This window comes from Silurus meridionalis, chromosome 2 (assembly GCF_014805685.1).
Source record: "Silurus meridionalis isolate SWU-2019-XX chromosome 2, ASM1480568v1, whole genome shotgun sequence".
Taxonomy (NCBI): domain Eukaryota; kingdom Metazoa; phylum Chordata; class Actinopteri; order Siluriformes; family Siluridae; genus Silurus; species Silurus meridionalis.
In genome coordinates, this window is record NC_060885.1 from 21,615,118 (window position 1) to 21,630,659 (window position 15,542).

At 38.1% G+C, this 15,542-nt stretch overlaps 1 protein-coding gene across 1 annotated transcript; it reads right to left on the reverse strand.

Annotated features, from left to right (window-relative positions):
- Positions 1–150: 150 nt before the first annotated feature.
- metap1 (methionyl aminopeptidase 1) lies at positions 151–13,837 on the reverse strand. The gene is made up of 11 exons (XM_046873356.1): positions 13,663–13,837; positions 9,421–9,472; positions 9,234–9,340; positions 9,081–9,141; positions 8,136–8,227; positions 7,641–7,724; positions 6,075–6,213; positions 5,572–5,703; positions 5,229–5,372; positions 5,001–5,066; positions 151–1,291 (listed from the first exon to the last, which is right to left on the reverse strand). The coding sequence occupies exons 1-11, from the start codon at positions 13,777–13,779 to the stop codon at positions 1,125–1,127; spliced, it is 1,161 nt and encodes a 386-aa protein (XP_046729312.1). The 5' UTR covers positions 13,780–13,837; the 3' UTR covers positions 151–1,124.
- Positions 13,838–15,542: the final 1,705 nt, after the last annotated feature.

Below are 15,542 nucleotides of genomic sequence, written 5' to 3' on the forward strand. Positions count from 1 at the left end.
GATGGCTTCCAGCTGCCACAAATCTCCCCTAGACAAACATATCCCCAGCAGAACTACTGATTTAGTACACAAGCCATTTTGAGGAGGGTAATAAATATTTCTGAAAATGACCAAACAGAGAAAAGATCAGACAAAATGACAGCTGGCAAATAAATTAGACTAAACATTTTATTTACGGAGAATTCACTATACTCTTGCAAGTTTGTATAAACTAATTTCTCAACGTCCCCATACCAAAATCCAAAACTGGACTTTTACACAGACAGACACAATTTACTCACATATGGGTGGGGTAAAAAAAGAACATAAAACCTAGGATGGTTCCACAGGGAAAATCTGCTTTAATACAGCCTTGAATGCAGACCGGTGAAATGGTTTTGACTGGTTTTCAGACACACACACACACACACACACACACACACACACACACACAATGACCACAAACCTAGCGATGCTAGTTCAATGCTGCAGAACGGTTTGATAACACATCAGCCAATAACAAACAAATCATACAGTCACTTATATCACTGACTCAAAGAACTAACAATAAAACAGTCTGATGCATGAAATACATGGCTTGTCATGAGGCACTCTTTTGTAAATAGAAGGCTGTAGCCAGAAAATATGGTTGGGAGAAACCAAAAAGGAAAAAGAAAAAAAAAATGCAGTCAGATTTTATTAATCAGTCTGTTTGGTATAATTTGGAAACATATGACATGCGTACCGTTCAGAACTGGACACATACATATAATTATTCCAGAACTCAAACATTCAATAAAGCATGAGATCTTTCTTTCTCTCACAGATACACACACACACAAACACACACACGCAGGCGCGCACACACCAAGCAAAGGGTGGTGCATCTGCAAGCAGGTCAAAGGTCAGTGCCTTCCAGTCTGATCAGATCCAAAACCAGAGTCCTATGAATGTTCAGATGACAATTTCATAAATAAACAAATTTTCCGCTTCTTGCCCAGACAGACACTCCATCACCATGGCCATTTGGCCAATAATCTTCTGCCCAACAGAGAACTACAGTGTGACTGGCTGATCAGTGACAGGGGCGGAGCAGATGTGTCCTCCACTGTGGGGGGAGGGGCCTGGGCTCTCATTTGAGCACTTTACATCTGAGACAGGAAGTGGGCGCGGCCGTTTTCATCGAGTCGACGAGTGAGAATCTCGCAACCTGTTTCGGTCACCAGAAGTGTGTGTTCAAACTGGGCAGAACGTTTCCCATCTCGAGTAACAGCTGTCCAACCATCTGGCCATGTCTCATCCTGCCAACCACCTGCATAGAGAAGAGGGGAAAGTTTACAAACATTTAAGCATGCTTGGAACGAAAAGACTGGACGGTTTCAGACGTTTTAGATGTGCACTTCACGGTGTACAGACAGCGCCATCTACTCAAATCGTCTTAGAGCTGTTGCTATCGATTATTATAGTGATTTACAGAGTAAATTTTACAGATTATTCCAACGATTAATCAAGTAATGAGAAAAGAATGACATTTTCTTTATTAAAGAGCAATACTAAATATATAAGAGAAAATAAGTCTCTTAAAATAAACAAGTAATTGGTTTTTTAACAAAAAAATGTACTCTATTGCTGAAATTGCATACAAGAATGTGTGAAAACTAAACCCATTTAGTGCATTTAATTGCCATATTACATCAAAATATAAATACCTATAAATAAAAATACATTTTAAATTACAAAAAAAAAATTATTAAATAAAAATGCACTGTTTTCTTTGTTTTAGTTAAAAATGATGCCAAACTTTGAAAACTTGTTTCTTTTTTGGCCTGAATCCGGTAAAACCTTGTTTCTGCCACAACAAAGTTTTTTTTCCCTCGCAATTCTGACTTCATTCCTCACAATTTTTACTTTTTTCTCGTAAACTGAGGGCCTGAGGTTTGAAGCTGTTACTGTATGAACGAGGCTCCTCTGCTTGGTCTCGTTCCGTCTCCTTAAGTTTTATACCATGCGATTATATTGATTGGAGACCATTTCATTTTCAATGTGTAAAGCTTTCTGACACTACAGAGGAGGCGCCGCTGCTCGAATGGTGAAAAAAAAACCTCGGAATTGAGAGAAATGAAGTCCGAATTCTAAGAAAAAAGCTCTGAATTTGGCACACTTTTTATTTAATGTGGTGGAAACGGGCTTCCATATAAATTTTCTCCTTGCACCTCGCTTTTTCTCCCCATTCCTTTATTTCTCATTCTGCAGGGTCTTCTGTGTTCCTGGTGGTGAGTCAGTAATAATGGTCCATGGGAAACAAAGTGCACCATGTGCGGATAAATGGATTCAACCAACTTTAGCAAACTATTTCCACTAAATTATTGATTAAAAACAATTACATGGATGCATTTCACCATAGCTATTAGAGTTCAATGGATTTTACTGATACTGATAGCTAAGTTGGATTGTACTTCCCGATAACCGTTTAATCAACCGATAGTTTTTCAAATAGATCCTGTATAAAAACAACCACCACACCATGTAAAATAGTACTGAACTTGATTTCAAAATTAGAAAAACAGAATTGATTCATAAAAATGTGTTTAATTATATATCGATATATATAGAGAAATTATATGAATAAATATTGAGGGAAATAAAAATATGTATTTAAACTGGGGGGAAAAAAATCAAAACCAATATGTCCAAAAGAACACAAAAAACAACTGATGATGAATTTTCAACCTGGTCAAGAATATCCTACAGACAGGCGAGATAAAAGTCATCAGAACAATTAGAAGATAAAAATATTGGAAAGGTACAAATTGCTCATGATCTGAAGAAGAGTACCAGCTCAACATATAGAGTGGACATGTATGACTGCTAAAGGGACTGGTTTTCTTGAACTGGAAATGGTATTATATTAGGGCAAGTGCACTTTCTGAAACCTCAGATGGTGAATTTGCATATATGTGTGCAAATTCAGTATTCAAAGCATTTTACAAGTAACTGCACAAGGAAGTAGTGAAAACCTTGCTTTCAGAGGTGTGACAATGAAAGTGGTCTGTTTTTAGACCACAATAACAGCATGGTGTGGGGTCTCCATTTAATTCAGTATTATTTAGGGATGACAAATACAACTTCTGCACAGTGACCACAGTGGGGGATTCTGGCCCATGCTTCTGGCAGAACAAGTGGCTAGGTCAATACGAGATGCTGGTGCAGGCCATTGGATACGTTCTACTTTTAAGTCCATCGAACCACAATGTCACTAGTTTTGCTGTGTGTATTGGTGCATTATCACTCTGATACAGTGCACCATGTTCAGGGTACAATGCCTGATTTTGCATTCTCTGGGCATGCTCCAGTCCAGGGGTAAGCTTTTTACTGTTTTCACCATATGTGGGGAAACAGTGAAGGTGTGCTCATCAGAGAACAACACATGTTTCACATTGTCTAAAGCCCAAGATTTCCATTCCTGGCACAAGTGACCTGAGGTTCGGCTACAGAAGCCTGACCATGAATATTGACCCTATGGAGCTGCCAACAAACAGTTTTGATGGAAAACAAAAGAGGTTGAAGTGTGTACAGTAATATATATATATATATATATTATATAATTCTCATATAGACCATAACTATCTGACTATTGCAGATATAGCGTGTTGTTTAGCAAAACCTTACTGTATTACTGTAGTGAATTTATACAGTATCTGTACCGCAGAGTAAAACGTCCCCAAAATGTGCACCATCGATAGCTTCTGGTAACGAAACTAAGCGGCAGAAGAGGAAGATGACGACTCTTCAAAAGAGATTAAACTTCTGAACATGCTTTACAGTGGCGAGAGTTTTGCTGCTGTTGGCCGCCGTTACGGGGTGAATGAGAGCACGTTACGCTATATTTTTAAGAAAGAAGCAGAAATCAGGAGTACCGTGTCAGCCAGCTTTAGGCAAAGTGCAAAATCTTTTACAAAAGTACAAAATATAAATATTTTATATCGTTATTTTTGTGCATGTAGTGTGCGATTTAGGTACAATTTTAGGTTTACAAAGTGAAGTATAGGTATACAGTACATTATAGGGGCTATCCGGGGGATTACTGTATTTACATTTATGGCATTTGGCAGCCCTTATCCAGTTATCTCATTCATATAACCAAGCAACTATGGGGTTAAGGGTCCCATAGTTGGGTGTGGCTGGTATTAACCTTGACCACTAATCTACCTCCCCTTATGTATGTATATGAATGTAATTCTGCAGTGAGTTGGGCAGCTGTAGTGGAGTTTTTTTTTTTTTTTTTTATGGTGAAATGTGATCCAGATTATTACCCGGATATCCTTTTAAGACAGCTTCCTCTTGTATTAGAAGTTACTCCTGCTTGGTCTGTCCTTCGTGGTGGTGTGTTGACAATACCCTGGATACCGTAATCCACCACTAAGACTTCCTGTCCTGGTCATATATGCACCAGCGACAAACCCACCAACAATTTGCCCGCTTCTGAACTCTGATTCACACTCTCCTTTCACTTATAGTATGTGCAAACACTGAACACTGCATATATATTGTTGTGAAACCGCCAACACTATATTGGCCAGCGTTTCCGTGTCGTTGTCTAGCCCTCTTTCTTTCGCATTTATAAACATTGCAAGTGGCATCAATTTAGCACTGGCCAGCTGCAACAATCCAGTGGTGCACAGAGACAGCAAAAATACATTTTAACTCAAAAGGATTAATTGTAGTGATACAACTTTATACCACATAACCCTAAATGATTAGAACATCTATATTACTCTGATTGCAAGGTTTGGTTGAAAACCTCCACCGACACACCCAGCAAGCAGTGAACATGCAAGTTAAGTGGAGGAGGGAGCAGCAGTGTGCAGGGGGAATATACCAGAACACATGCCTCTTTCTCACTAATGTATTCTGCTTGGTCAACCACAGCACTCAATCTACTCTTAGAGTGTACGGTTATTATGAATGATTTATGGCAAATGCAGAATTCGGAGTTTTAGGCGATTTTATTAGGGTCTTACCTTCACAGATCATGGGTTCAATCGTAAAGACATGACCAGGTTTCATCACCCCAACAGCTTTATTCTCTACACACAAACATAAAACTCAGTATTTAGTCAGGCTATGAAATGAGTATGTAGCATAATATACAGATAACTAATAATTGTACAGTATGTTGTAAGACTCAGTGGAACATATCTGCTGCTTCAATTTGGCATGCACGTCAGACCGAATGCACAAATGCTTACTTGCATAATGCGGCACGTTGGGTGCGGTGTGAAAGAGTTTGTGGATGCCGTGACCACAGTAACTGCGCACCACAGAAAATCCATTAGCTTGCGCGTGTTTCTGAATGATGTTCCCCAGCTCACGATAACGTACACCGGGTTTCACTGAACAGGACACAAGTCATCCCCATTAGCGAAGCTGCAGTAAACGTGGCGTGGCGCAGCCCTGACCTCTAGAGGCCACCAGGCAAATGCAACGCAGTATATTATATTCAAAAGCACAAAGATTGTAAGATATGTAAATGATATGTAAAAACAATCATGCAATACAATACAATACAAAGCTAAAACTAGGTTTTCTTACCAGCATCAATAGCTTGCATAAGACATTCGTATGTAGTCTGGACGAGCCTTTTTGCCCCATCATCCAACTCACCGACAAAAAATGTCTCATTCAGATCTCCATGGTAACCGTTGTGGAAAACGGTAATGTCCACTGAAATATGAGAAGTCGGGTTAAACAAAAGCAGTTTGTTATCCAACAACAAAAAAGGTAATGCACAGCCAAACACGGGTCCGTTTTCCGGCCTTTATATCCAAATAGAAAAGTAATTGATAGGAGATGATCTGGAACCACTTCCTTACAAAATCTTTAGTAAGAGCAGTTTCATAATCTCCATTTTCTGTGTAGACCTGACTCTTGTTGTGACTATTAACACAAAACTAAACTACCATAGGCTGTTCAGAGCTTTGTTTATATGAATATGGAGCAAATATTTACACAACACAGTCCCTCAATAACAAGCAATAAAGCTGCACCTAAAAGACAGCATTTAAAAGCAAGTGGGAGTATATTTTAGTTTGCACCATTAAGGATGTCCCCCTCTTGAAGGGTGCGGCGGTCTGGTATTCCATGGCAGATGACCTCATTCACTGAGGTACAGCAGGACTTTGGAAAGTTGTAGTAATTGAGGGGTGATGGATAGCAGTTCCGTGCTATACATGCCTTAAACAGAAAGCATTGACAAAAATATTACTTAAGTTTATTTCATGCTCTTTTTTGAAGAAAAATTCAAAATAGAAATCACAAATATATAAGTAAAATTAAGGGCTGCAACTAATGATTATTTTGATAATCGATTAATCAGACCCCCCTTCTCGATTTTTTTTCCCTGTGGAAATTAATAAATTAAAAAACAGCATTTGAGAATGAAAGGTGAAGCAATTTGTGTAAATTAACATTTGTATTGTATTTTGCAGATGGCAAGCTTAAAAAATCTATATATAATGTAATACAATGTTTTGACAATTTTTGTTTAAAAAAAATATTTTGTTCATTTTGAAGATACGCATATCTTAGAATATATAATTAATAAAAATTTGTATTACATAGAAAATGATATATGCATATATTAAATATACAAACATTAAAAACAAGCATTTAAAAATAGTAAAGCAGCAGTAAATTACGTTTGAAAACATAAGTAACTGTTGTAGTAGACAAATGCTATCAAAACAGAATGAAATGGAGAAAAGCAGCAAGTTAACAGACTTGATTTTTTTTTTAAAGGGGGAAAAAATGCTTCGGTGTACAAATGCATCATCTTTCGCTGAAAACCACAACAGTGACTAAAAATGTGATCGTTTACTGCTGCTGTTATTTGCTGCTTTTAGATTTAGTGTTTTTCGCACTGTTTTAATTGAATCCGTCACGTCGCGAGCGAACTGATTGTGCAACCTGATGCTCGCGAGTCACGACAAAACAGATCCACTGCGACTGTCCTGAAGTTACAAACAGTTTATACAATAACACTTCATTAAACTGTACCATTTTCACATGATGAGGATTCTACAGTTTCTGCTCCCATGCTGATGTTTCACCTTCATCCGCGTCACCAGTGTGTTTTCTTTTTCCTCGCTTTATTACTTCCATGCCACACGAGCGCCGCTTTGCATAACATCCAGGTAAATGTTTCTTTGTTGCGTTTAATATAAAATTCTCCCCTGCCTTGGATGACTTGGGACGCACACTTGTTCCTGCTGCCGGTTGACCCTGTACTGTCCGCCATTTTCATACGCGGCTGTGTTATCTTAGTCACGCTAACCCTAACCTAACGCAGCCTGACTAATCAATAATGAAATTCGATTACAACAAATTTCATTATAGATTATTAATGATTTCATCGATTAGCTGTTGCAGCTCTGGTAAAATGTATATTAACTCTGTAGAAATAAATTTTGTATAATTATAGCATGTCTAAAAAGCAGGGCTGAAACACAAAGTAACAAAACATTTGTCTAAATAAAGGGTAAAAAGATTTTGTTCTAATATTAGATATATAAGTGTTCATCTGTGTGTTGTTTCATGATCAGTGAGTGACCAATATCGAAGCGGACATGAGGCAATAATAATCTGACAGAAGAAAGATTTACCAGATGTACAGCGTGATCAATCTCTTCTGTTGTCACACCAGGTTTCACCATCATGGCAGCAATGTCGAGAACCTCTCGTGCAAGCTGTAAAGAAACAGAAAGATTAGTTAAACACATGTTCAATTCACCAATAATTGGTCAACAGGGGATTATTCCTGTTGGCAACGTTTGATTCCCAAAACAGAAATGACTCGCTGCTTGTTTCGGGGAACTCATCATGATCATCGTTAATATGTTTATTATAGGCCTCTTTAAAACAATTCTCAACAGTTTTTAGTTGTGCAAACTAAAATGAACAAGTAAGCACATTTTTTGATGCCTGGAGAAAAGGAAGGATCACTTGGATATTAGGATGAAGTCCAATGCACTTTGCACCTTTTAAACTATGCTGACAATTACACAAAAGACCAAAATGCCTCGATTTTCTATGGGGCAATACCAAAAGTTAATCATTTATACTCACACCAACAAGACAAAAGAAAAAGTTGAATTTACCTTGCAGACCATTCTCATGCCCTCAGTCTCTTCAGGAGTAAGGGTCTTAATTTGGGAAGTCCCTTTAAGGGTCTGCTCCGTCTCAGACATCCCTATAAACCAACACCAGTCACATAGTGTTCACAAAAGTGACAACATGCTTATTTAATCAATAAACAAACAACTTTAGTACCATTTGTTCCTGCGCTGCACTATGGAAGTCTCATAAAATGTCTTTATAGGTATAATCATGGACAATTTAGCAGGGTTACACAGACACCAAATAATAAAAACATGTGTCTGTAGAAAAAAGCAAACAAACCAAAAAAAAAATGCCTTACACCTGCTTCTGTTGAGGCAGTGAGCAAAACACAACACTGTAACACTTATACAGGTATTAACTCGCATCTCATCTACACAAATAACAGCAGGTAAAAACGCGCACACAGACACACAGACCTACAGACACACAGACACACACACACACAGAAGCAAAAGCTGTCTACTTGCAAATACTCCAATATGCTCAACTATGAGTCTGTTGCTAATGGTGTATTTCCCATTAATTACTTACAGGATGATTCTGCAGCATCGTTTTAAAAAGGGAAATAAAATTATGAATTCTTATATAATTTTTATGAATTATTATGTGCTATTCTACATATACAGAGCATGTTATGGAATTGCTGATTTTCTAGGACAGAACATTTGTGTATGAAGTAAAAATACACATTTGCTGTCTAACTGGATTTATTGTCTGAACTGCTCTAAAGAAAAACTGTCACCAAGCACTGTTTTATTCAACTGCCAAAAAAAGGGTTAATATAAGAGGCATCAGGAAATAGAAAGGGACAGGCTGTGATTTGGGAAACACACAACTATTTACAAAAAAATAAAAAATGTGGTTTGTGGCTCACATTTTAGTAAACCAATATGATCGTGTTTGTGCAATCATTTCATTCTTACCCAGCGGGTGATCGGCGTAGTCCGGCCTCTGAATATGCCCTGGAACGGGACGCATGGGTGTCTACAAAGTCAATCAGACAACATTTTTCTCTCAAATGATATATATTTTTTTCCCTGGATCATTTTTGTAAGACCTTTAATTTGTGCTCATACCAGAGGATAGTGAGGTCGGAGCTTGCCAGAGTACTTGTATCCAGGCCAGGGATCCGTGTTGACCTCCTTCTCAACACAGTTCTTTTCCTCATCCTTCTTGTCTTCCTCTGTGCAAATAGACAATAACAAGGTCTGTTATACACATCAACGAAAACATACGGCAGGTGCAATGAAGTATGACACATACTTGCTTTCTTGTGGAGCAGTTTGTGGGTACCCCAGCTGCCTTTGAAACATTCCTAAAAAACACACACACAAAAAATTTTTGTAGTATGTATAAAAAAAATTGTAAACTAAAAGTAACCATGACACACCACATTGCTACTAAATTCTCAAGCATGATTGGCCAGAAAGTGTTAAATTTAAGTGACAGGTTTGTATTAATACACTTATACACACATATATACATGTAAATAAATAAAAGGAATCTCTATTCTAACAGAATTGGTATGGTCTGTAAGTTTTCCAGCATGCAGGGGTTTTTAAGGCTAGTAACAGGAAGTAGGGAACAAAAATAAACACTTGTAAGGAAATTGCTGAATATAGCTGCAAGTGAAAACAGAAACAAACTTACCTTGTGGATATTCCACATTAATTAATAAAAATATTCTGTTGAGTATTTTCTTGCTCTACCAGCAAACCCTGCTTTGTGTTCCTTAATTGCAAAGCTTTTTTCAGCAGCACTTCATACCCTAACACAAAAGAAAATGGGCTTCAGGAACTAGGACCTCTATAAACACAGTGTTCTTGGAAATATATATAAACCCAACACCTTTATTTTTCTAAGAACGTATTAACTGCACCTTTTTTGTCTTTTAATAAAAAAAAAATAATCCTTACATGCTAAACAGTCATCATTTGTCTTAGTTCCATTGGAAAAACCACCAACTGGCCCTTTTACGGTTGACGATGGAGTCTTAAAGAATTAAGCAAAAGCACTGAAGTGAAAAGCAAGTGTGTCCGTCCACAATTTTTCAAACCGTTGACCCATTATTCCTACGAGTTTTGGATTTCTAAACTGCCACAGATGATCAAAGCACACTAACATTGGAACAACACTAACTTCTCCTCAGCCAAGGTAATAAGCCATTCACAGACATTCCAATTTGTGTTGAACTTCATTATGATGTTCAAATGGCATAATGAATGTACTTTTTTGGAGACCGAAAAGGTGTTTTATGTAAAAAAAAAAAAATAAAGAAATAAATATATCAGACATTAGTCTCCTGCTCTACCAGAGGGGACAACACACTGGGCCAGTATATACAAACATACCTAAGGCATACACGGCCATTCCCCTCTCCCATTCGGGCCAGTCTGAGTCACCTCTCTTTGTTCCTGCTACCCAAATACACACCACTGATCAAACGAGTGAAACCAGCTGTGAGGTCAGAAAAGGTATGGCCAGAGGGAGCCATTTCTTCTCCACAGCAACAGTTTCAGGATATTGACTGGAACATGTTTGCCTCACAGGCCACACTGGAATCTCACACAGACATGTACATTTACACCTCATCTGTTTTGGAGCATATCAACACGTGCGTTGACAATGTAACTACCTTCAAACACGTGAAATGCTTTCCTAATCAGAAGCCGTGGATGAACTCTAAGGTCCGTCTCCTGCAAATCTGGCAATGCAGAGGACTAAAAAAGAGCCACTATTCTATACTATGCACTCACCACTATTGTTACTAAGCGCTTTTACAGAACTGGTTCTAAAATCACCTCACTGCGGGCATACCACCTACACTGCCTAACGCCCGGATAGTTCGACAGAGGATGCAGTTTTCATGGCTCTTCATTCAGCTCTCACCCACCTGGATAAAAACACCACCTACATCAGAATGCTGTTTATCGACTTTAGTTCTGCATTCAATACAGTCCTCCCCACTGTACTGATCACTAATCTCAGTGGCCTGGGTATCTGCACCTCCACTTGCAGATGGATTCTGGACTCTTTCGAAACACCGGCATCCCACAGGGCTGTGTTTTGGGCCCACTACTCTACTCCCTGTTCACCCATGACTGTGCTCCAAATAGAGAAGAGATACAAAGTCTGACAGCATGGTGTGCAACAACCTGACCCTCAACGGCATGAAAACTAAAGAGCTCATTGTGGACTTTCAGAAATCTAACAATCACTTTCAGAAATCACTACACCGTTAGATCACTGTATAAACACTGTATATAACTTCTGTTCAATTATACATACAATGTACAAATTGTATTTTTATACCCCTCATTCTCTACACATATTGTGCCTTAAATACATCTGCACTACTATTTTATTTGTGTATCTATATCTATCTATCTATCTATCTATCTATCTATCTATCTATCTATCTATCTATCTACACACCTTACTGTACATCCTGCCTAATATTTCACATGTACATAAACATATTTAGTGTACTTGTTTATTCAGCTTTTACACATTTTTTCAATGCCATAGCCCTATAACCATTTACTTGTACTTTTTAACAGTGTGTACACATCTCTTCACTGATAAAGCCTTTATTTGTATTCACTGTACATATGATTACACACACATATATGCTGTATATATACACTTACATATTTATCTGCACTTTTCAATTTGCACAATTGCTGTTATATGCACTTCTGGTAGATGCTAAACTGCATTTCATTCTTTCACATTACATTCTGTGTACCTGTACTATGCAATGACAATACAAATTAATCAATCTACATATCTATCTATCCATCCATCCATCCATCCATCCATCCATCCATCCATCCAACCCTCCCTCCATTAACAATAACTAACTGTAATGGATGGACATTCGATGCCACCCAGATGAGGATAGGTTCCCTTTTGAGTTCCCTTTGACTCAAGGTCAACAGTCACCACTGGCTCGCTCATTAGGGATACATTTACAATTATAAGGAACAAACATGTACTTTTATCACCACTGTGATAAACATCTGTGTAAAGCTACTCTGAGACAACATCCATTGTTTAAAGTGCTATACAAAGAAAATGTATAGAATTGAGACCAAATGCTTATACACTTAAAATAAAAAAGTGTCCAGTCCTCCCACATAATACCTAAAACGTGACTGCAATCCTTTCTCGTACAAGTTCTTATGCGAACTGGGATATGTAAAGAAAGAATTAAACTTCTTAGATTGATCGATCTATCAATCAATCAGATGTTCAACATATAAAACAATCTTAACATTATGACCACCTGCCTAATATTGTGTTGGTCCTGTTTTGCTGCCAAAACAGTCGTGACCCATCAAGCATTAACAGCAGCATTAACTTCTTCAGCAATTTGAGCTACAGGAGCTACACGGACCAGCCTTCGCTCTCCACGTGCATTAATGTGCCTTAGCTGTCCATCACCCTGTCGCCGGTTCACCACTGTTCCTTCCTTGGACCACTTTTAATAGATACTGATACTGACCACTGCAAACCGGGAAAACCCCACAAGAGCTGCAGTTTTGGAGAAGCTCCGATCCAGTCGTCTAGACATACAAATTTGGCGCTTGTCAAATTAATTTATTCCCATTTCTCCATTAACAGGTGCCATGATGAAGAAATAATTAATCACTTCACCGGTCATAATGATATAACGCTATAATGCTATGCCTGATCGGTGTATATAATTTTGTTTTGATATCCCGGGACATTTACAGTTGCCGTACACTTGCTGGATCTTTCTCCGTATATCCTTAACTCAAGTTTGACAAACTAAGCACTGCAAATCACTGTCACTGAACAGCATGTGAGTATTTTTGGAGGTGTATTGACACAGTATAGGCAAGTCCACACCCCAGTTTACAGACTTGCAACAGGTGGCCCACATAACCACAACTACAATTTACTATCACTACACATAGGGAATGAAGGACTTTCTCTCTTTTACCAGCAGAAAAAAACCCTTATGTTTTTATTATTTATTTTATATATGTAAATAAACAAAACTTTAACTGATCATGTAACCAGAGCAAAGTGATCCAGCAACTCTGAACCCAGTCCCTAAAGTATATGAATAAACCTTTATGGATATCTGTATGGACGTTGATTCTATAAGTTATAAAGCATTCAGTTTATTTTCATTGATTTGATTTTCCTTTCACTACTGTTCGAGCCGCTTCAGACTCATGTCCAGGCGCTGTGCTAACACACTACTGCAAGTCTCGAACCCCATGTTATACCAGCACTCCTTATAAACGTCTCTAAAAGACGTGTATACTGATTTGCGTGCGACGTGGTTGTTTAAAAGAAAATGCGCTAAGTGAGAAATCACACCGGTTGTCCTGGCCCGTACAGCTTGTAGTGCTAGCTCGCAGGCTAAAACCGGACCGGGTGAGCCTAGTTTTAGCAACATGCTAGCTAGCTCGTCGGCTAAGTCCCATGCTAGCGGTCAAGCTGGAAGCGGAACCCGGGGCAGGACACTACCTGAGAGCAGAAATACGATCCTTGTATGCCGAGTTTAATACAGGTGGGACACTGCAGTTTGGCCTCTTTGCTGCAGCCCTCGGTCTCGCACGCCCGTGTAGCCACCACCGTCGCCATGCTTTGAATCGGGAGAGAGAGAGAATGAGAGAGAGAGAGAGAGAGAGAGAGAGAGAGAGAGAGAGAGAGAGAGAGAGAGAGCCCTAAAGAGTAAGGGCCCTCGTTAGTGCACTACATAGGGTATATCAGTGGCGTCTGTACTCTATTAGTACATTCTAGTGATGGGAAGATCAGAAGGTCTGTGTACCTTGTGGTCATTTCATTTTCATGTTAGAAAGAGAATTGGAAAAATGAAAAATTAATTTTTAATTTTTTTTGTGCAATACTCCAGAACCAAACTAGGAAAAAAAACAAGTCATTTTCCAATTTCTTTGTGGATGCACGAAAAAGGAAGATCAAAAGGAAACTAAAAAAAATGACTGTTCATTTATGACAGGAAGTTGTTTTTGCCACCAGGGGAACGCGCCAAAATAAGGGGCTAAATAGTTGTCAATAGAATTGACCCTGGAACATCACCTTAATATGATTTTAGATATGAAGAAAAAAAAAGAAGAGCAAAATCTTTTGTGAAATAGACCTAAACTTGAATTATGAATCACTAAATCCGATGGGGGGTTACGTTCTAAGACCCCCCCAAGAGTTCCGAAAATCCGTGAATTTTGGACGCACCCCTGCAGCCCCTATGGTACCTTAGTGAATTCATCTAGACATGTCACTTTAATACAATAATGTGTTTTAATTCAACTTAACATGTTTTACCAGCTGTGGACAAGAGCTGTCAATTATTATTTTTATGTAGGTAATTCAAGTTATTAACAGGTACTTTGTTATTTTTATGTACTGTATATTTATAATGTATATCTAATATTCCATACTTTTTTTCCACCCAGATTTTAAACAGTCACGTAATTAGGGATGTTTACCTGCTCATTAATGCACTAACCAGCCAATCATGTGGCAGCAGCACAAGGCATAAATTCATTAAGATACATGTTCATTTAATGTCAACATCAAACACCAGAATGAGGAAAATGTGATGTTTTCACCATGTTGTTGACGCCAGAAGGGCTAAATAGCAGTAATACCACAGATACCTGTTTGGTTGTTTTGGATTTATTCTTTACATGTACTGTACTAGCATGCTGAAAAAAGGAGAGCCATGAGAATTATTGTCTATGGTAATGAACTCTGTTAAATAAATAACAGTCTTACTGAATGGCTAGGTCTTGTTGTGCTGTCATGCCAAAGAATATGTAATCTTAAGTGAGATCAGCAAGATGTAACCCCTGTAATGAGTTTTAACTGACACTTATTTTTAGGGTAATGACTGATATCACTTCTTGTGTGTGGCTTCTATTGTCAAACTGACCTCTAGAGGGCTACCTTTACTCTTTAATCATATAGAAATGCTAATTAATTGATTCTTTCTAAAAAAAAAAAAAAAAGTAAATAAATAATAATAATAATAAAGGTTCAGAACCACATTACCATACACTTAACTGCGTTTAAACTGATACTTTTTCTACATATGTACACCCAAAGTATAGGCATACATGCAGATGTTTTTTTTACTTTAATAAGAGCAAAATATTAGTCAATTCCAGGTTGCCAGATTTAGAATATACCTGCTTAGTTTGCTTATTATTATTATTATTATTATTATTATTATTATTATTATTATTATGAAGACAACTCTTCCTAGGTTCTCCCACATCACCCCACTGCTACATCCCCTCCACTGGAATCAGATTTAAAATGCTGATGCTCACCTATAAAGCCAAAAACGAACCACCAGCCCTCAACCCCCCAAGCACTTTTCTCAC